Source organism: Grammomys surdaster, unplaced genomic scaffold (genome assembly GCF_004785775.1).
Source record: "Grammomys surdaster isolate TR1022 unplaced genomic scaffold, NIH_TR_1.0 254, whole genome shotgun sequence".
Lineage (NCBI taxonomy): Eukaryota > Metazoa > Chordata > Mammalia > Rodentia > Muridae > Grammomys > Grammomys surdaster.
Window position 1 is genome coordinate 796,068 of NW_021604695.1, and position 22,405 is coordinate 818,472.

Here is a 22,405-nt window from a genome sequence, read left to right on the forward strand (position 1 = left end):
AGAGAGAGAGAGAGAGAGAGAGAGAGAGAGAGAGAGAGAGAGAGAGAGAGAGTTAGAGAGGGACAGAGAGAGACAGAGAGAGACAGAGAGGCAGAGAGAGGAGAGAAATTTCTCTATCATGTGGGGCCTAGGAATCAAGTTGAAGCCTTCAAGCTTACCAACAAATGCCTTTACCTGCTGAGCCATCTTGCCATCCTAGAACGGACATTTTGAATAACTACGTGCTTGTACCTAATTAATGTCCATGCCAGGAACAGCAGTGGAGTGCAACCTACAAGATTTACACAGGTCCAGAGGGAACAGGACTTACTTCCCTGAGACAGTGTTGCATGAGAGATTAGAATCTCCGAATCCTGACCCAGCATGGTGGTAGCACACTTAAAGAATCCTAACACTGTGGAGGTCGAAGAAGGAGGATCTCTGAGTTCTGAGTTTGAGGCCAGTCTAGCCTCCATAAAGAGTTCCAGGCCAGCTAGAGCTATATAGTGAGACCCTGTCTCAAAAAAACCACAGTGACAAAAGCAGAATTCCAAAATGCTGCACCCACCCACTTACCTAGGATTTTTTGTCACATCACATCTTTCTTAGAATGCTAACCAGCTTATGGATGTTGAAATTCTTAGAGGCTGAGGTATAGAGACAGTCTGTTATGCTCTAGCCCAGAGGAGGTTCTTGTACCAGGCTTTTGAGAAGTGACATTACCGTTTCATTAGATGCCACAGAGCCCCAGAGGAAAGTAAAGTAGGAAGACCAAGAACTCTGATCGGAGCCAGTCAGTCCCCATCTGACCCTGCCCCGTGTCCTGTTTGAAAATTCCCTTGGGTTGCAGTTTCTCTGACAGAGGAAGGTGAAGCCTCCCTCAGCATTTAAGTCCCTTGACACCTAACCTGGGCCTGACTTGAAAACAGAGCAGCCTGGGCTGAGGAGATGGCTCAGTGGTTAAGAGCACTGTCCTGACGACTGAGTTCAATTCCCAGCATCCACATGGCAGCTCACAACTGTCTGTAATTCCAGTTCCTGAGGATCTGGTACATTCTCTTAGACATGCAGGCAGAACATCAATGTACATAAAAAGAAATAAATTAAAAAAAAAAACAACCTTGGACCTTCTTAACCAACAATACAAAGGGAGGTTTTCCATGCTTGTCACTAGAGTTTTTGGTAGTCTTTGTCTCTTGAGAGTCTTTGTCTGTCTGTCTGTCTGTCTGTCTGTGTGTCTCTCTCTCCCTCTCTTCTCTCTCTCTCTCTCTCTCTCTCTCTCTCTCTCCCCTCTCTCATACTCTTTCTCTCACACACACATACACACACACACACATTCACACACACACACACATATACACGACACAGTCACACATATATAGTACACTTCTTTTTGAGGGGGGCGGGTTCAAGACAAGATTTTCTCTGTGTAGCTCTGGCTGCACTAGAACCTGCTATATAGACCAGGCTAGCCTTGAAGTTGCCTCTGCTTCCTAAATGCTGGAATATATATGTATTATTAAATAAGCTTATGCCGGGCAGTGGTGGCGCACGCCTTTTATCCCAGCACTTGGGAGGCAGAGGCGGGCAGATTTCTGAGTTCGAGGCCAGCCTGGTCTACAGAGTGAGTTCCAGGACAGCCAGGGCTACACAGAGAAACCCTGTCTCGAAAAAAACAAAAAATAAAAATAAATAAATAAATAAGCTTATAAGGTATGTTTCCTTATGACTTTTTCATGCTTTGTTAGTGTAATTTCTCTTTCTTCCTTCTGTATTACCCTCGTCCCCCAGTTTTTCTCTTTTTCCACTTTACAGCACCCATGTCCAATTATCTCTCTCTAGAGCTCCCCCCTTTCCACCTTCCTGCTTCTGTGGGATTTCAGGTTATATACTCAATATAGACACGTCCGTTACTTTTTGTTGTTGTAGGATATTTACAGAAAATGAGTTGGTCCCAGAGAGATAAGAGGCATCGTGGCAATGAGGCATGGCTGACAGCAAGCAGCAGGCATGGCAGCTGGAGCAGCACACTGAAAGCTCTTACCTCGAGCAGCAAACACAAAGTAGAACAAACCAGAAACGGCTCAAAGCCCACCTTCAGTGACATCCTTCTTCCAACAAGGCCACACCTCCTGAGCCTCCCCAAACAGTGCTACCAACTGGGTACCAACTGTTTAAAGCTGGAGAAAGGGGACATTCTCACTGAAGCCACTGCCATAAGCTGTTGCCCTTGTCCTAGTTCTTGTTCTCAGAACTTGAAGGTAAGAATCTACTGTTGAAAACATCATATGAGCCAGGGGCCAGCCCCAGTGTGGGGTGGAGGTGGGGTGGTTCTTTTTTCTTGTTGGTTCTTCTTGAGGCAGCGGAGGGGGAAGAGCATCAGCAGAGGGTAAGACTTTGTCTTATGAGTGTCGGGAGGAGCCCTGCTTATACACTGAAGGCCTAAAATCACCCACAGGCCTAAAATCAGCAATAGGCCTGACATACATGCCTGTTAGCACCAAGTCTTGGGTCTCTGTGGAAAAACACTGAAACAGATAGCTGGGAGTTATTGTAAACAGACAGCTTTGGTGGAAGGCTGCCAAGCCTGGCTCATAGGCCTTGTAGACGGGTAACCTTGGTGGATAGTACCAACTTAGATAAAGACAAGTGAATCATAGGCGGAGTCATAGTGGTCTGTCCCTTGAACCTTCACCCAGCTGACACTCTGTTCTGGAAGAGATCTGTACTCCCCCTGAACACCTACGCTCCTGCGTCATCTGCTTCCCCACATCCTGCCTTTTTGTGTATATAACCTGTGTGTGCAAAAGTACAAATTACGATCTGATCAGATTATAGACAGGTCGTCATTCCTTTTGTCTTTGCCTGCTCCTCCACTCTCTTTCAGGTGACCTCCCCGGACCCCTCTTTAATGTCCTGCTGGACAGGACATATGAGATATTTTGGGTTGCTGTATAATGAAAGTTTACTTATCTAAGTCTAAGTTAGCTTGCTGACCTGCCTTCTGTGATCCTTTGAGATCGCTGCAGTTTCTGGCACTTAGGACTTCTTCCTAAAAACTGCAAAGGATTAAGTAAATAGTCTTTCTACTATCTCAACAGGAACTGTGCGACTCTAACTTCCAACCTACTATTCAGAAGTCACAGGAAGAAAAAGACACTTAGAGAAGTGATTATAGTGTTTATTACTAAGTTGTAAAAAGTTTCCTGTGAAAGCTATCTAAGGGGAAAAACAGAAAGATCCTGAGCGGGGAAAGGGAAAAATTCTTCTAAGTGGGGAAAGAGAAAATAATTCTACTCTAAGTGGGGAAAGGCAAAAAATTCTAGTCTCTCCTCTTTGTCCTCAGTACTTACACATCTTTCAGAATACATGATCACATGTTATAAAGTTCATCACAAGTTCACACAAAAAATCAAACCATAAATTGAAATAGAAGTTTACAACATAGGCTGGAGAGATGGCTCAGCAGTTAAGAGCACTGGCTGCTCTTCCAATGGTCCTGAGTTCAATTCCCAGCAACCACATGGTGGCTCACAACCATCTGTAATGGGATCAGATGCCCTCTTCTGGTGTGTCTGAGACAGCTACAGCATACTCACATACATAAAATAAATAAATCTTTAAAAAAAATCTAAAAGAAAAAGAAGTTCACAACAGAGACTATTCACATGCGTATTGATTGGGAGGAAGTATCTGGACACATCCATCACCTGTCTCAGCTCCACATGGTCACTGAAGGTTTAAAACCATTACTAAGTTATTAGTGAAGTTTTGTATAGATAAACCCAGTCAATATTTTATCTTTTGTCCTAGCACCCATAATAAATGATTAGTTCCCTTTTTATGACCTTTGGTTAATTATTTTACAACCTTTTGGAATGTGCTCTGAGTAGGAGAAAGTCTGGTTACTATCTAAGAGCAATTAACTGGTGACACTTGGGAGACTGGCAGAGCTGTCATTGCAGTTTCTTCCCCCCTCCCTTCTCCCTCTTGCTCTTGACCCGCTCCCTCCAGCCTCTCATCGCAGGTTTTGACTATCAGGAAAGGGCCTCATAGCAGTTCCACTATAAAAGAGCTTAATAATTGTAGGAATTCTTTTTTTTTCTTTTCTTTTCTTTTTTTTTTTTTTGGTTCTTCGAGACAGGACTGTCCTGGAACTCACTCTGTAGACCAGGCTGGCCTCGAACTCAGAGATCCACCTGCCTCTGCCTCCCAAGTGCTGGGATTAAAGGCACGTGCCACCACCACCCGGCTAATTTTAGGAATTCTTACAGGATCACCATTAAGACTTAAGAAGTCATCTATTTGTCTATATAGCATCACTACAAGACAGTACATCTTCATGGGTCTGCAGAGATCTGCTCCAAAGAGATGTGCTATTACTTAGTGATTGTTATATATGTTTAATAATAACAGGAAAAGCATATTAATAGCAGGAAACTTTCCTGAAATGAATCCCTTATAGCCTTGCTTAATAAGGACGAACCTGTCACAGATTATATAATAATCTGAAGCAGGCCATCTCAGGAAGATCGCCTGCTCGTTATTAGCTTGTCCCATTATGGCTCCTGACACATATGCTCAGGACACAGAACTTGGAGGAATCAAGCTGTAATTTTCCCAGAAGCCTCCTCGCTGAGGACTCATAGTGTCACAACTACTATAAAAGGTGAGGGGGACATCAATAGTCTATACAGCTGTAAAGCCTATGAACCACAATAATGACCAGCCTGGCAAGAAAGCCCCAGGGATACAATGTGGCGTTATTATGTCAAGGGTCAGCAGCTGTCTAAAAGGACAGAAGACCTGCTCAATAGGAAACTCATGCCCGGTATAGTAAACCTGGTCGACTCTGTGGCCAAAGTGGCCCTAGATCCTAGAGGAGACTCTACTGCTATCATTTTCTGAAATAAATATAATTTCTTTCTTCTTCTTCTTTTTATTTATTTTATTTATTTATTTATTTTTTTTTGGTTTTTCGAGACAGGGTTTCTCTGTATAGCTCTGGCTGTCCTGGAACTCACTCTGTAGACCAGGCTAGCCTCGAACTCTCAAACTCAGAAACCCGCCTGCCTCTGCCTCCCAAGTGCTGGGATAAAAGGCGTGCGCCACCACCGCCCGGCTATAAATATAATTTCTAATCATATTCTAAGTACTTATCCTCTGTCCACAGGGAAGTATAGTTCTCAGCCCTCGTCAAGGGGGCTTCTTTACTCAGCACACAGAGGCTACTACAAAGATCCCAGACAGACTAAAATGCAGAGAGTAAGTGACAGTTTTCATCCCTATTTGACACATTTGTGTAGAGGGCATGAGGGCCTCATGACAGTGTCGTCTTTCAAAGAAAGTGATGTATATAGCCTGTTTTCCACCCAGAAGGTTGGGAAAGGGTGTAGTTTATACCCTGGTGACCTCTGTGCTCTCTGTATGGCTAGACCACACCTGGCTCTCCCAGACTCTTGTATTTATCTCAGTCACTCTCCCTAGACCCTTATTGAGCACTGTTTCTCAGTCAGTAGAACCTATCTTTAAGGAAGAGGTGACATGTACATTCCAGTGACCTTTGCACTATCTGCATGACCAACACCACACTAGATCTCTCCTCAGACCCTTACGATGATGACACATGTAGTCGATCTATAGGATCCATCTTTATGAAAGAGGTCACATATACTTTTCAAAGAGTTTCAATGTAATCATGCCTTAAGCTTTATTGTATGCATGGGATTGAATTAATTATCAATAGGAATCGTTTTTTCCAAAATTATGCTATACTTAAATATGCCTAATATAAACTTCCCTGTGTCAAACTCTACAGTTTGACCCAACATTGGTCACTGAGCGGTGTTGACCAGACTTCCTTCTTGCCTCCCTTAGATTCACACTGTGCTGGCCCTGGTGGCCACAGAAACCGCAATGTATCTTTAGTACAACGCCCAATTCCTTAGGAAACACTGGGAAGGAGGAGCAGGATTGGATAAGCTGGAGAGAGCTGCTTCATCCATGGAATGTCAACAATATGGCCACCTAAACAGCATAACAGTGCCAGGCGTGATAACCTGGATGGGGGAATTTCATAAAGCTTCACCGCTAGAGGAAGAGCTACCCGAGAGAGGGGGAATAAACCTTCTCCAGAGACAAATGTGCCAATAGGGGTCATCTAAGCATGTATCCGTAAGAGCAAAACTAAATGGGCTTAGTAGGGTGTGTGTGTGTGTGTGTGTGTGCGTGTGTGTGTTGTAGTAATAATTACAGGAAAGGTCATGAATTTGAGAGGGAATAGGAGAATATGGGGAGAGTTGGGAGAGGAGGGGTGGTGGAAATGATATAAATCCCACCTATAGATGGCACCTATGAAGTTCTGAAAATATTAAGTTAAAAAGCAACCTATCTTTCTTGTCAGATGTAGGATTTTGTTATCTAATGTTTGTTTGTTTGTTTGTTTGTTTATTTGTTTGTTTGGTATAACTTTTAGGTTTTAGAAACGGGGTCTCCTGCCTCAAACTCACTATGTAACTAACAATGGCCTTGAACCTCTCATCCTTCTGCCTCCATCTCCTGGGGTTGTCATTCACTATCCCTAATTTATTGGGTGCTGTGGTCTAAACCTGTAGCCTCCTGCATGCTAGGCATGTATTCTACAAACTGATTTACATCCCCAGTTCATCCTGATGCCAATATTGAGATGGAAAAACTGACAGAAGGAGTAACCATGTTCTACAGCTTAAAACTATGTAACAAGACCCAGTTCTCCTGATGGTCCAGTCTTAGGTGCAAGCTGATCTGAACATTCCTCGTATCTCAGCCAAGCTGAATAAATTTCAAGTCCCAGGACACATGAGTGTCCTGGTCCTAGAACATATTCCTAGTCCCCGAATTTGGCTTTCTGGTCCCAGCTTCTATCTTTGAATTCTGTTTTAAAGACTTCCTTTTCAGCCCAGTGCCTCTGTCCTTTTTACTGGGAGATTCTCAGGTCTGATCCTTACCTAAATGTGAAAGTAACTGTGGTGTATTGGTGTTGGTTGTGATATTGGCATCTACGACACTTCTGAGAGAGAGAGAACAACACACCGGTTTCACTTCTTTTTGGCTGCATCTCTTTCTTTGTGAGAACACAGCAAGAGGGATGCACATAGGAAGTGAATCAGAAGAAGTGATTGGGTGTCCCCTCAGTGGTGGCACACCCTTAACCCCAGCACTTGGGAGGCAGAAACAGGCAGATCTCTCTGAGTTCAAGGCCAACCTGGTCTACGGAGCTAGTTCCAGGACACTTGTCTTGAGAAACAAAAAAGAAAACCTTGCTGCCGAGTCTGGCAACCTGAGTTTGATTCCCAGGACCCATTTCACAGAAAAAGAGAACTCACTCCTGCAACGTTGTCTTCTGATCTCCATAGATGCGCTGTCACATGTGCACACACTCTCCAAAACAAACAAATGAATAAATGAAATTCAAAAATTAAAAGCTAGTCTCGGGAGCTGGAGAAATGTCTTAGGGGTGCGGAGTGCTGCTCTTCCCGCAGACCAGAGTTTGGCTGTCAGTATTCACATCTGGACGGTTCACAGCTGCCTGTAACTCCAACTCCAGGCGATCTGAGCCTGTGTACACACATGCACACCAATAAAAAAATAGTAAAAACAAAATCTTTAACAACAACGTAGGACATTTATACACAGAAAAATGCACACATTGTTAAGTTGTGGTTTAATTCAAAGGTTTGCAGACTCCCCGAAGCCCATTTACAGCTTCTCCAGAGTCCTCGTCACTGAGTTAAGGATCCCTGGCCCCTGCCTAAGAAGCACAGAGGGCAAGGACTGCATGCAGCTAGGGATGCGTTCAGCCACTCACGAATCCAACAGAGGCGTTGCGTGCTTACAGCACTAACCCTGGGGAAAGGAAGTTCACCTCTTACTCTGTCTATTCATCCAGTCAGTGTACTTTTTTGTTTTGAGACTAGATCTTACAATATAGCTCAAGCTGACCTTGAACTAGAGATGCTCCTACCTCAGCCTCCCAACTGAGGCATTACAAGCATATGCTACTATGCTTGGCCCCAGCCAGTGCTTTCAGGATATGCTATATGAGGTATATCTGGAAGTGGACCCTGAGAACTCAGGACAAGAAAGGTTAGAGCTAGGAGTGGTGGCACATGCTTTCAATTCTGTTTCCAGGGAGGCAGGAGAGAGTGGATGGATCTCCATGTTTGAAGCTAGCCTGATCTACACAATGAGTTCCAGGACAGCCATGATTACACAGAGAAACATTGTCTCAAAAACCAAAGAAAATTATTTATGTCAACCTGACACAAACTAGGATCATCTCAGAAGGAATCTCAACTGAGAAAATGTCCCAATCTGATGGGCCCGTAAGCAAGTCTGTGGGGCATTTTCTTAATTAAGGGTTGATTTGGAGTGATCCAATCTTCTGTGGGCTGTGCCTACTCTAGGCAGGTGGTCCAGAGGTATATGGGAAAGTAAACTGAAAAAGCCAGAAGTAGCAAGCCAGCACACAGTGGTCCTCCGTGATGTCTGTTTCGGTTCCTGTCTTAGCCTCTCTTGGTAATGAATTGTTACCAGTAACCCAAATAGACCCTTCCCTCCTGTCCTGGCTAGTTTTATGTCAATTCAATACAAGCTAAAGTCATACAAGAGTCCTCAACTGAGAAAATGCCTCCATAAGATCTGGTGTAGGCAGGCAAATCTGTAGGCTATCTTCTTAATTAGTGATGGATGAAGACAAAGGAAGAACCAGCCCGTTGTGGGTTAGGACACCCCTTGGCTAGTAGTCCTAGGTTCAATTAAGAAGAAAAAAAAAAGAAAAAAGAAAAAAAGCAGGCTGAGCAATCCATTAAGCAGCCTCATCCATAGCCTTTGCATCAGCTCCTGCCTCCAGATTCCCACCCAGCTTGTGTTTCTGCCTTGGCTTCCTTCAGTGGACTGAATGTGACTAAGGACATGGTAACGAAATTAACCCTTTCCTTCCCAAGTTGCTTTTGGTCAAGATGTTTCAAAACAGCAGTAGTTAACCTTTTTTTTTTTTTGGTTTTTCGAGACAGGGTTTCTCTGTGTAGCCCTGGCTGTCCTGGAACTCACTCTGTAGACCAGGCTGGCCTCGAACTCAGAAATCCACCTGCCTCTGCCTCCCAAGTGCTGGGATTAAAGGCGTGCGCCACCACCGCCCGGCGTGCAGTAGTTAACCTTAACTAAGGCAGAAATTGGTACCTGGAAGAGGGATCTTACTGTGACAGACCTGACCATGTGTTTTTGGAGAACTACAGAAGAACTTCAGAACTTTGGGCTAGAAAAGCCATTGGGAGTTCAAAGCTTGGTGAACAGTTCTGTGGGAGCTTGGAAGATAAGAATGTTGAGAGTAGTGCAGACGATGGAGCCCTGGCCTGTGAAGTTTCAGAGGGAAGCCCGAGAGTCCTTTAGTGACTCCATCATGGCCGGTTGATATTTTGAGTTAAGCGTCTGTGGTTCTGGTCAGCTGGGGCTGAAGAATAAGCTATGATTGACAAGATACCAAAGCCTTTAATGTGAAAACTTTTCTTTCTTGTGACTATCAACACTGATCAACTCCAGCTGAGAAATTAGTGGTGATTGAGAAGAATCCAGTGTCCCTGGGGCGAGGTCTTCTGGGCAGCGTTTCCTTGGCTTAACACATACAAAGCTGTTTTCTAGAGGAGCCTACACTGTAACTCATACTGGCAGCTGGACTTGGTTATTTCTAAGAGTCTCTCAGATGGTGCTGGTTTTGAAGGCATGAAGGGGTCATGGAAAGCAACTGGGGCTTGGCACTGTGAGAGGTCTGGAAAGGTCATGGTCAAGGTGTAGTCTGAGTAGCAGCTGAAGGCCCAAGACTGAAGGTTTGGCACCATAAAGACAGCCTAGGAAAGGCTATTGGTCAAAGTGCAGCCTGGTTTGCAGGAGGAGACACCGTGTTTTGGAGATGCCAGGATCACAGGATGAACACCAAGGACAGAAACAGCCTTGTCGTGGAGCTGGCCTGAGCCTTTGAGACAAGCTTGGTGTGCTGTGGCTAGGCCTTCCCCTTGGAGGGATCCAGAAGATTGTGAGTGAGTCCTGATGTCCTCTTTTGGTTTGTTTAGATCATGATTGTGCCCTAGACTTTCCTTCTTGGAGTGGGAAAGTATGTGATGCATTTTTTATTTTACAAGAACTCACAATTGAGAGACTTTGAACTTTTAAAGGGATTTTGGAATTTTATAGAGACTGATATTTTAGAAGAGACTGAATTTTTGAGTTTGTAAAGACTGCGAGACTTCTATATTTCTAATAGGATTTATATTGTGTTATTTATTAATATGAGATCTCGGGGGTGAACAAAAAAGGAGAAGTTATTGCTAAATACTGTTATCTTGGTGTGCCAAGCTGACAAAGGGTCAATTGTTCTCAGTAGTTTTATGTCATCTTGAAACAAGCTGATGTTATCTGAGAGGAGAGAACCTCATTTGAGAAAAAGCCCTCAGGGTGTCTTTTTAATCAGCAATTGATGGGAGAGGCTCAGTTCACTGTGGATGGAGGCAATCCTGTGCTGGTGCTCTTGGGTTCTACTTAAAAGGGGAAGCAGGCTGAGAAAGCCATGAGGAGCAAGCCAGTAAACAGAACTCCATAGTCTCTGCATCAGCTCCACCTTGAGCTTTCTGCCCCACGTGAATTCCTGCTTTTTTAAATTTGGAACTGTGGGTGAAGTAAGCTCTTTCCTTCCCAAGCTGCTTTTGATCATGGTGTTTCATCACAGGAATAGTAACCCTAAGACGACTCTCTAAGTTACGTCTGGTCATGGTGTTTTATCACTGTGATAGAGAGAAAGCCAAAACAATGCCCTGGAGGCTTCCTAGGCCAGCACAGACCAGACTGAGAGCCTGTCTTCTTCTCCATTCCTACCTATCCCAGCTCCCATCCTGTTGAGGCTCAAGTTTCTTGGCATCCTGCAGATGGTCCAGGCAGAGTTCTGTGCTGACTGCAGGGACCTTACCCCCACACCTCTTAGCCTCCATCCTTCCCCAACTATGACCTCCAGGCCTGCCCCCTTGTGTGTTTGACTAAAGGGAAGGGAGTGCTGAACCTGCTGGGTGAGTACGTGAGTCACGGACAACACAGGCGGGCAGAAGGGGAAGCAGGCAGCCTGAGAGCCGGCGGCACTGTGACCATGGCTCTGACTGTGTGTGTGAAGCACCTAACAGGGCTGCCGGGCATCCACGACCGACAAGTGAGGCTCTGCTTTCGAGGTGAGATTTGCATGGATGGTCTAAGTCTTTTTAGAATTGGGGAGTTCTACATTCTTCATTCCCTAGACCTCCAACTTCTCCCTGGCTTCTACTTCTTTATCTTCTACTCTTCTGTAAGTGTGAGACAGTGCGACAAGGGTCGGGGAGGCAAATGATTTTGTATATGTGTAGGGGATAATAAATCTCTAGTTTCATTTTTTGAGCAGGCTTTACCCAGAAAACAAGGAAAATTCACTGTGGCCGAGAGGCAGACGTGGGTGAGGTCAGTAGAGCTGGTTCTTTTCCGGGTCCATCCTGGGGCAGAAGGGCTCATTCCTGGGCTTGGAAGGTGTAAATCTCAGGTTGGAGAGTTCAGAACTGGTTTGAGATGTCACCCTCAAAACTAGTGGGATTAGTTCTTGATTGGCAATCAGTCCCATGGCAGCCCTAGATTGACACCAACTCCATGTTGGAGAGATTTGTTCCAGGCTTTCGAGATCAGTCCTAGACGTAGCCTCATGTTCGGACCATTGAGGGTAGACTCTGGATTAGGTGTGAGGGTCAGTCAGCCTGGTACCTGGTATCACGAGCGTCTTCCTGTTCCTAGCTGTTTCGTTGGCCCCACTATGGATCTCCACTGGCTGGGGAAAGTTTGTCTGTGCAGGTGGTCAACTGTAGCCGTGTGTTCAGCCCCAGGTAAGGAGAACGGAGGGAAGCCAGGTGATGGCTGCCATCCACCTGGCTCAGTCTTTTGCTCCATGCCATTCTTCTAGGCCCCTGGGGACCCTGGTGATTTCTCTGCAGCAGCTGCAGAGTGCTGGGCATTTGGTGTTGAAGGAAGCTCTGGTGGATGAGAGACTCCAGCTATCTCCGGTAAGTGCCACCAGCCTACCTTCAGCAACTCTGTTGCCTTCAGACAGAGGGTTTGAATGAACAGAGGAAAAACTGAGGCAGACAGGAGCAGGAACAAGCACCCGGCCCAGCTTAGGTTCTGTTTGCAGCCCCTGTCTGAGCCCTACACCGGCCAGAAGCAGGCTCATTTCTGAGGCTCAGGGATGTGGTGCGTGTACCTGTTGCTCCTCGGGTCTGGGATAGGCTCTCTTCTTTTCTTATGGGAGACAACAATGAAGCTGTTAGGGTTTTCCTCGTATTTCATAAAAGGTCGTATAAAAGGTCGTATACCTTTAGAAGAGGTGGACCTGGCTTGAAATCATAGATCTGCTACTTCCTGTTGGTGTACCTGAAAGAGTTATTGGCATCTCCAAGCTCTCTCATTTACACAAGGGGAAGTCAGACTTACGCTTGACTTTTTTTTTTTTTCATTCAATCATTGGTTAAGTTAAAGGATGGTGTTGAGCAATGAACACTCAGTGGTAAGCAAAACCGGATAAAGATTTGCTTTGTTGAAGCCCACTAGCTTCATGAGGGGGTCAAGCATTGAGCAAGCATCCACACAAGACAAAGTTTGCCACCACAAGTGTTACAGAAGAGCTGGTACAAGGCTGTGAGAGTGCATCTAACCAGTCGGTGACCCTGACGGGGAGGTCTGAAGACTTTCCTGAGGAAACTATACCTGTGCTCAGAACTGAAGGTGATAGGCACTACGTAGAAGGGAGAACGTTCAGACAGAGAACCTAGAAACATAAAGGGCTAGTGTGCTGGTTCGGGAAGTTGGGTAAGATAGAAACCTAGAAGGATCTGGAACTGGGAAAGCTGTCGAGGAGCAGGCCGTGAGGGCCGAGAACAGTGAAAGAACAGGCTCAGGAGGTGACGTGCACACTGAGGTTGAGTCCAGTTATTTGTTTGTTTGTTGTGTGAGTGTTTGCTTTTGTATATTCCAGGCTTATGTTTTATTGTTTTCAGTGCTGCTGAGCCCAAACTCAAGCCTTTTTGAATGCTGGCCAAACACTCTACCAACTGAGCTGCACCCCCAGCCCCAAGTCCTTTTGTCTATCTCCATTTTATTTATAGTCGAGTGTGGTCGCGCATATCTTTAATCCAGGCAGAGGCAGAGAGAGAGGCAGAGAGAGAGGGAGGCAGAGAGAAAGAGAGGGGCAGAGAGAAAGAGAGAGAGAGAGAGAGAGAGAGAGAGAGAGAGAGAGAGAGAGAGGGGCAGAGAGAGAGAGGCAGAGAGAGAGAAACAGACACAGAGAGAGAAACAGACACACAGAGAGAAACAGAGAGAGAGAGAGAGAGAGAGAGAGAGAGAGAGAGAGAGAGAGAGAGAGGCAGAGAGAGAGGCAGAGGCAGGTGGATCTCTCTAAGTTCAAGGCTAGTTAGGGCTATACAATTAAAACCTTTTTTTTTGTTTTTTTGAGGCAGGATTTCTCTGTGTAGCCCTGGCTGTCCTGGAACTCACTCTGTAGACCAGGCTGGCCTCTAACTCAGAAATCCACCTGCCTCTGCCTCCCAAGTGCTGGGACTAAAGGAGTGTGCCACCACCACCCGGCTAATAAAACCCTTTCTTAAAAAAATTATTATGAACACTTATTTTTATTTTTGTTAAGATTTATTTATTTACATATTTTATGGATATGTATGTGCCCTGACTGCATGTACATCTGCATGCCAGGAGAGGGAATCAATTCTATTATAGATGGTTGTGAGTCACCATGTGGGAGCTGGAACTTGAACTTGGGTCCTCTGAAAAAGCAGCCAGTGCTCTTAACACCTGAGCCGTCTCTCCAGCCCTTTAAACATTGATTTCTTATGTGTTCATGAGCCTTTGTGTAGAAGTTAGAGGACACCTTCTGGGAGTTGGTTCTCTTCCTCTGTGTAGTAGGTTCTGGGTATCAAACTTAAGTTGTCAGGCTTGGCAGCAAACATCCTCTAGGTTCCTAAGCGTATTGCCGTTGGTTCTCAAGAAGGTTGTGAATATCTACAGCATGATAGTCTTTAATAATTCTATGAGAATTTAATAGGATGTATTTGGTCATATTCATCCCTCAACTCTTCCCATATCTCCTCTCCACCCTCACCTCCCTACCTACCCGACTGTGAGTTTTCTTTATTTTTCACCCCTTGATAAGAGTCAATTTGTGTTATCCAGCTGCTCTTAGGAGTAGGGCCTTCCTTGGAATGTAGTTAACCTACCAGGGGTCATCATTAAAGAAAGCCACCTTGGCTTCTAGCAGCAGTGCAGAAAGTTGTGAATCTTAACATTATTATAACCGGAGAGGAACACGCTACCGCAGACATAGATGGAGAGGTTCTCTATTTACAGACGGTGTGAAAGGTATTGGTATCCTCTTAGCCCCATGTCAGTTTGAGGGCACCGACTTGGAGGGCGCTGACGGGTGCTGTATTTGGTTTTCAGATTCAAGTGGAGCTTGACCTAAAGTATCAGCCCCCTGAGGGAGCTGCTGGAACCTGGGCAGAGGAGGACTTTGGGACACCCATTCGAGACAGGTAACCCTCTAGTAACCTATGCAAGGCCTGGTGTCCCCAGATGAAGAGAGAGGCGGCATTCACGTCCACCCTGGGTCTGCTGGGTTCTGTGATCTCAACACTACAGTCGGGTCTTATCCTCCTCTCTGTTTTCCCTCCTAGCTTAGAGTTGATCATCCCCAATGTGGGCTTCCAGGACACAGAGTGAGTATGTGGCAGTGATAGGGAGCAAACAGGGTCAGTTTGGGGCTGAGGAGCCTGTGCCATGATTTAATTCTAGAGTCTGAGATTCTGGTGATTGAATTATAAGGTCAGAGGTCAATCCTTGCATCAAGACTAGGTTCTGAAATTAGACAGATCTCAGGGTTAAGAAGTTAGTCCAAAGCTGGGTGTGGTATGCATCCCTTTAATCTCAGCACTTGGAAGGCAGATCACTGTAAGTTTGAGGCTAGCATGGTCTACAAATCAACTTCCGGACAGCCCAGGCTACACAGTGAAACCCTGTCTCAAAAAACCAAACCTAAATAAAAAAGAGGATAAGTGGGGTCAATCTGCCAGTTAAAGGTCAGTTCTAAGATAAGCAAAGGCAAGGATCGCCCAGCAACAGGTGACAGGTCCTATGAGGCCTTTCCTCTCAGGCCTGGGGAGGCCCAGCTGGAGCGGCGGGCAGTGTCTATGGGCCGCAGGCTAGCCCGAAGCCTAGGAACACAAGACGATGAGGAGAATGAGCTGGACCTGGAGCTGGAGCTGGAGGACGAACCTGACGTGGAGATTTCTGGGGTGGTGTTCCGCCCTCTCAAAAGGTAACATGCTCACATGCTCCTGGTCTCACACCCTGTCTCTGAGTCAGTTTTCCTCACACACATGAGCCACGCCCATCCGTCCATACCAGGGTACCGGAAACGGTGGATACTCTGGCATCAAAGGTCATTCACTTACAGTACAGACTCTGCCATGTTCAAAGTCACTTAGAGCGGCTCACACTGATTTGTAAAGGAATTTGATAAAGACAGGTTGTGTCTGCTCTTCATGTCAGTGGTACAGCGCTTAGCAGTGTGGCCACAGAGCGGGTCTCAACCAACTTTTGTTCAGAGCTCCAAGAGTGAGTCGAATTCTGGATGTAGGCCTGAGATGGAGGTAGGGGAAGGAGATCTGACTCCTCATCTTTAGCACCATGCATCTGTATGTGTGGGTAGGAGAGGAGGGAAGAGTAGAGCTGACCCTATATTTCTTTACAGCCGAGCTCTAGGCTTGCCCCGGGGAGACCCCTTCAAGGTGTGCAAAGCCCAGGACTTCCAGGTAAGACTCTCAGGCCGTATTCTAACCTCGTGGAATCTCACAGGTTTCTCCCCTTACCCAGGCAGCTCTGACTTTCTTTCCTCTCTTTGTTTCATTCCTAACCCAGGTTGGGGTCACAGTGCTTGAGGCCCAGAAACTGGTGGGAGTCAATATTAACCCCTATGTGGCTGTTCGAGTCGGGGATCAGCGCCGAGTGACTGCGACATTGCGTGGAACCAATTGCCCCTTCTACAACGAGGTGAGGCGCCACCGAGGAAGAGGACGAGTCTGAGAGAATGGGAGGGATCCAGAGAGACCTGTCCCTAGAGAGGGCGGGGCCAGGATGCAAAGACGCCAGTTCTGCGTTTTGAGCCAGGCCAGGGGATTCATCCTGGGGAAAGAGGGAAGAGAGTGTAGGTGCCTTTTAGGAAAGGGACCACATTCTGTACGCAAGAATTCCGGGCAAGCTGACTGAGTGCCTAACCTCTCGCCTTTCTAACGTTCCTCATCCCTCTCCCCAGTACTTCTTGTTCGAATTTCATGAGACTCGGCTTCATCTCCAAGACTTGCTGCTGGAGATAACTGTGAGTGGGAAAGCAGATTCATGTGAGGAAAGGGAGGTGCCCAGCTGGGCATCTGGGGGACTGAGACAGGAAAATCACCAGGGCTATAAACTGAGAGTCAAAAGTCAGGCAGGGAGAAAGATGCCAAAGCACCAGGACTAACCCTTCTCTCCCCAGGCTTTCCACTCGCAGACTCTCCCGTTTATGGCCACCAGGATAGGAACCTTCAGGATGGACTTGGGGATGGCCTTGGACCAGCCAGGTATTAAACCCTTCCTCTCTCTGAAACTTATTTGTATGAACAAATTAACTGAATTCTGGGCAGTGGACTAACTTCGGAAACAGCTCTCTCTTGTGAATGCTGCCCTTTCTTCTAAGGTGGTTCTTCTTTCTGTATGAGACAGGATGTGTTGCCCTAACTCCAGCCATTGTCCAACATCCTGAACCTGTGTCCCTTAGATGTCCCCTCACTCTCTGTCCTCTTCCTCTGTCCTCAGATGGCCATTTCCATCAAAAGTGGGCTCCTTTGCATGACCCCCGTGACACCCGCGCCGGAACCAAGGGCTTTGTCAAGATCACCTTGTCTGTGAGGGCACGTGGGGACCTCCCCCTTCCACCACCACCCCCATGCCCAGGGACCAGTTCAGACATAGAGAAGTGAGCTGGGGTGTGGTGGGAGGAGAAAACTGAATGAGGCATGGCCTGGGGGGAGGCAGAGAAGCAGAGGGGTTCAGACTCCCGCTTCACTCCTCACGCTGGCTCCTCCTAGGAATCTACTCCTGCCACGCGGGGTGCAGGCTGAGAGGCCATGGTCACGGCTGCGAGTCCGTGTGTACCGTGCAGAGGGGCTTCCCACGGTGCGCACGGGGCTGCTGGGCAGTCTGGCCCGAGCCTTGCACGACCAACATGTCCTCCTGGATCCATACGTGCGGGTGAGCTTCCTGGGGCAGCAGGTAAGTCACTCCTATGCCCCATGCTGCAGCTCGAGTCTTTTAAAAAGTATTTATTTACTAAAGATAATCATTATTTATTCATTTAGAGACAAGGTTTTGCTGTGTAGCCCTGATACTCAAAGATCTGTTTGGTAGGATTACAGGCATATGCCACAGTGACTGGCTTTTTGTTGTTGTTTTTTCGTTTGTTTTTCAAGATACGGCTTCTTTGTGTGTACCCCTCGGCTGTCCTGGAACTCACTTTGTATACCAGGCTGGCTTCAAACTCGGAGATCTGCCTGCTTCTGCCTCCCAAGACTTTTATTCTTTTTTTTTTTTGGTTTTTCGAGACAGGGTTTCTCTGTGTAGCCCTGGCTGTCCTGGAACTCACTCTGTAGACCAGGCTAGCCTCGAACTCTCGAACTCAGAAATCCACCTGCCTCTGCCTCCCAAGTGCTGGGATTAAAGGCGTGCGCCACCACCGCCTGGCAACTGTTTTTATTCTTAATTATGTATGTATGAATAGCTCCGTGGAGTTATGAGCACATGAGGACAGGTGCACACCTTCTAGTAGCGCCACTCCCTGCGCCGAGCATATACAAACCATCACATATCTCTCCAGCCTTTTTTTATTTTGTGTATGTGTGTGGTGTGCTGAGTGCCATAGCACATGTGTGAAAAGTCAGAGGACAACCTATAGGAAGGACAACAGTATAGGACCCAGGAATCAAACTTAGGTCATCAGATTGATATCAAGCATCGTCTCCTGCTGAGCCATCTTTTGGGACCTGCATTGACCCCCTTCTGCCTGACTTGGCCTTCAGGGTGAGACTTCTGTCCGCGGAGAAGAGACAGCGCCTGAGTGGAACGAGCAGTTGAGTTTCGTGGAGCTCTTCCCGCCGCTAACACGCAACCTTCGCCTGCAGCTGCGTGACGACGCACCTCTTGCGGATGTGGCACTCGCCACACACGTGCTAGACCTGAGGCAGATCTCGAACTCGGGTCGCACAGGTGAGCACATCTGGCCCGGGAGGGTGGGGTGGGGAGGGGGGCTTGTCTACTGTGGCTCACGTCAGCTCCTCAGAACAACATCCTAGAACACAGGTGGCCCAGGTGGGGACCATCACCCCACAACACAAACTGTTCTAAGCCAGGCTCTGCCTTCCAACCGTGATCCCGCCCTAAACCAGGCTCCGCCTTCCGGCCATGATCCCGCCCTCAGTTTTACAAAGTCTTAAGCACATGGTTACTCCAGTCAAGCCTTGCAGGGAAGTGACCACTCTGAAATATCCGCCTCAGCCCCAAACCTTTACGACAAAACCAGAACTTCCACCCCAACCTCATCTCCTCCCTAAAGCCCAGAGAGATCCTCTGCCCGGTACTGTTATACTCCCTTCAGAAAGAACCGAACCCCTGCCGTATCTTCCCCACCCCAGCCCCTGGAGGATACCAGGGTGTACAGTTCAGAACAGTATCCATTTATTCTGTATTCCCCTCTAAACCCTGTTCTTGTCCCCCTACAGCGGGATTTAACCCCACTTTCGGTCCAGCCTGGGTGCCCCTCTATGGCTCGCTCCCCAGCGGCAGGCTCCGGGATGGCCTTCAAAGTCTCAACGAAGGCCTTGGTGAAGGCATTTGGTTCCGGGGTCGACTTCTGGTAGCTGTGTCCACGGAGGTGTTCGACGGCAGAGTTGAACCCAAGTCCTCCCAGAGCTCACAAGGGTCCAGATTGTCCCGGCTCACCGGAAAGAAGAAAAAGAAGAAGGAGAAGACCGGGCAGGGTCAGACCCCAGCTGGCATTTTGCAGCCTGCCAATGCCAGCACCAGCGAGGCTGTGCCTGAGATTCCTAGTGCAATGGAGGTAGAGGTGGAGGAGCTGCTGCCTCTGCCAGAGGTAGGGGCTGGAGTCACCCTCAGCATCAGGCAACATGCTGCTATTTCCAATTTGGGGACTTGGATGAAGAATCCGTGTATGTGCATACGTGTGCTAGTGTATCTGATCATGGTATATATTGAGGGGCTCAGTTCCTGGGGGGAGCTACCAGGGGTAGAAAGGGAGGTAAGACACAGAGCCTCCTGGGTCTTATTTTTGATGTCTTTATGTAGGCATTGTGACCAAGCACAACAGACTGCTCCCCAGGAGGGCGGGAGCTAACCCCAGGCTCACTCTCTTTCCTAGAATGCCCTGGCATCCTTTGAAGATTTCTTGCTTTTCGGGGTGCTCTTTGAGGCCACCATGATTGACCCTTCACTGGCCAAGAAGCCCATTAGCCTGGAGATTTCCATTGGTATGTGGCCTAGATGAGCCCGAAAAGCCACAGGATGGAGAGTGGTCCCTTGTTTCAGACATTAGGCCACAGGAAGGGGTGTTCACTTCAAAGAGAGTGGTGGGTGCTGCTCCACTGAGGGAGGAGGGTTTGTGGAAGGAAATGCTTGACCTTCAACCTGATGCTCTGGTCCTCAATGGGGTGCAGGTCACGCAGGCCGCCGGGAAGAGCAACTGGGCCAAGGATCAAGGGCTGATGAGGGATCTGAAGGCAGCACACCGGAAGCTCAACCTCTCTTGGAATCCGAGGACAGAGGGTCAGGGCAGGAGGAGCAAGAGTTGCTGGGGACACCTGCTCAGAGGCCTGAACCTGTGGATGGCAATGGGTAAGTGACCTGAGTTGGGTTTAAAGAGATCCTTGAGCAATCAAGACGCCCCAGGCTCTCTCTTCTCTCTGTCTGGCCAGGCCATATCTCTGCTTGCCTCTGCGTCACCGAAAGCCCTGCCTACATGTGTGGAGCCGCTGGGAGGATTATACTTGGCGCCTGCACAGCAGCAACAGTGTGTGTAAAGTAGCTGAGAGGCTGGTGAGAGCAAGACACACCTGATGGGAAAGGCCTAGCCACAGGACGCAAAAGACTGAGGCTTCTGAAGGCGCTCCAAAGTACAGGCTAATGGGGTGGAGCCAGTAACCTTGGTGCAGGGAAGGGAAATGGTGGACAGAGCTCGAAGCTTCTAGGTAAACTGAGGGGAACAGAGTTGTGGGAGACGGCAGAGCGATTGACGGAGACAGAAGGGGGCTAGAGAATCAGAACCAGAATCCAATGAAGGGCCATCAGGAGAGTGGTGTGCATGGGGAGGGTATGGGCCAGGGACTCTCAAGACTGACTTCTCTTGGAGCCCACACAGGACCATGGCCTGCAGGAGGTTGAGAAGACGCAGCGCAGGTCAGGGCTGGGTGCCTGCACACGACTCAAGCAGACTCTGGAAGAGCTGGTGGCTGGGAGCAGGTGAGCTGAGTGTCAGCCTGCAGAGCTGCCTACCTGTGGCCAGTTTCAGGATGGGAGAGAGGCTCACAGTGACTGTCTAGACCAAGGGTAGTTTCAAGCTGTGTTTGTCCAGCACCTACAGAATGAGAAGGAGAGGTGCCCATATCAAAGGAACTCAGTAGAGATCACGGGCCGTTGGACTCCTCGAGGCTTATAATAAGGCTTCTCTTCCCTCCTATTTCGTAAAGACAGTAAAACTCTGCTTAGTTAAGATTGCTATTGCAACAAGACAGGATGATCAAAAAGCAAACTGGAGAGGAAAGGGTTATTCACCTTCCACTTCCACACTGCTGTTCATCATTGAAGGAAGTCAGCACAGGAACTCAGCCAAGGAGGCAGAAGCTGCTGCAGAGCCCATGGGGTGCTGCTTACTGGCTTCCTGCCCCGGGCTTGCTCAGCCTGCTTCTTTATAGAACCCGGGACCAGCAGCCTAGGGATGGCACCACCTACAGTGGGCTGGGCCCTCCTCTACTCATCACTGATTGAGAAAATGCCTTACAGCTAGATCTCATGGAGATATCCCCTCCTTCCTCTCTGATGACTCTAGCTTGAGTCAAGTTGCCACAAAATCAACCAGTAAACCTGCCTTTCTCCATCCGGTCTGTACCTAGCCAGCTTCTGATCCATACTTGCATGCCTTACTTGCTGATGAGGGGAGGATGTGCTGCTTCCTTGGCAGCACCTCTGTGATACTGATTTAACCCTTCACCTCCTGCATAACTAGCTCCGCTGGCGTCTGTCTCTCCTGCATCCTTAACTGGTCCTTTCTCAGTCACCAGTTGTTGCTGTAACCACATGAACTAGTCCTAGTTGTTTCTGTTTTTCACCTGCACTTCCCTGAATCTGACCCCCTGCGCCAGGCACTCAAGTCCCTCTCTGACACTTTTCTCAAGAGCTTCCTCTTTATTCAGCAGACACCTGTGGCACCTGCTATGTCATTGTAGCGACTGTAGTTTCCTCTCTGAGTGGCAGGGGAGAGCCACTGAAGGTCTTGAAATTCTCACTTATAATTCTAGAAAGAATGAGTTGGGAGAGAGGGGGTGTGAGCGAGAAAGCAGGACTACTAAAGAAGGCTTTGCAATGTTTAGGTGATAGGAAAGGAACGGAGGCATGCAGTGGAGATACGGGGAATGGGCTCACATGACAGAGTGACTGCCTAGCATGCACAAAGCCTTGGGTTCAGTCTCCAGCCCTGCAATAGCCTGACATGCTGGTGCACGCTTGTTATCCCAGCACTTGGGAGATAGAGGCAAGAAGATCAGAAGTCAAGATCAGGCTTGAGACTAGTGTGGCACACATGAGATCATTGTCTATAAATAAGTGAGTAAATAAAGAAATAAATAGCCTGGGCGGTGGTGGCACACGCCTTTAATCCCAGCACTTGGGAGACAGAGGCAGGTGGATTTCTGAGTTCGAGGCCAGCCTGATTTACAGAGTGAGTTCCAGCACTGCCACGAGCTACACAAAGAAACCCTGTCTCAAAAACCAAACCAAAACAACAGTAAAAGGCCAGGGGAGTGAATTCAAGAGAAAATTTGCAGTTGGATATGTCAGCCCTGTGCAGCCCAGCACAGGACAGGACAGGACAGGACAGCACAGTACACAGCACAGCACACAACACAGCACACAGCACGGCACACAGCACAGCACACAGCACAGCACACAGCACAGCACAGCACAGCACACAGCACACAGCACACAGCACACAGCACACAGCACACAG

General features: G+C 47.8%; 1 protein-coding gene across 1 annotated transcript in view; it reads left to right on the forward strand.

Annotated features, from left to right (window-relative positions):
* Nucleotides 1–11,112: 11,112 nt before the first annotated feature.
* Nucleotides 11,113–22,405, forward strand: part of LOC114627461 (fer-1-like protein 4) — a 38,090-nt gene continuing 26,797 nt past the window's right edge. The window contains exons 1-19 of the mRNA XM_028775294.1: nt 11,113–11,228; nt 11,435–11,490; nt 11,815–11,903; nt 11,981–12,080; nt 14,524–14,615; nt 14,757–14,798; nt 15,233–15,397; nt 15,833–15,893; nt 16,000–16,131; nt 16,394–16,456; nt 16,613–16,697; nt 16,933–17,092; nt 17,205–17,388; nt 18,192–18,378; nt 18,891–19,261; nt 19,547–19,655; nt 19,842–20,019; nt 20,100–20,220; nt 20,543–20,643. Of these exons, the coding sequence (XP_028631127.1) occupies nt 11,150–11,228; nt 11,435–11,490; nt 11,815–11,903; nt 11,981–12,080; nt 14,524–14,615; nt 14,757–14,798; nt 15,233–15,397; nt 15,833–15,893; nt 16,000–16,131; nt 16,394–16,456; nt 16,613–16,697; nt 16,933–17,092; nt 17,205–17,388; nt 18,192–18,378; nt 18,891–19,261; nt 19,547–19,655; nt 19,842–20,019; nt 20,100–20,220; nt 20,543–20,643 (2,375 nt within the window). The 5' untranslated portion in view covers nt 11,113–11,149. The remainder of the gene's footprint in view (nt 11,229–11,434; nt 11,491–11,814; nt 11,904–11,980; nt 12,081–14,523; nt 14,616–14,756; nt 14,799–15,232; nt 15,398–15,832; nt 15,894–15,999; nt 16,132–16,393; nt 16,457–16,612; nt 16,698–16,932; nt 17,093–17,204; nt 17,389–18,191; nt 18,379–18,890; nt 19,262–19,546; nt 19,656–19,841; nt 20,020–20,099; nt 20,221–20,542; nt 20,644–22,405) is intronic.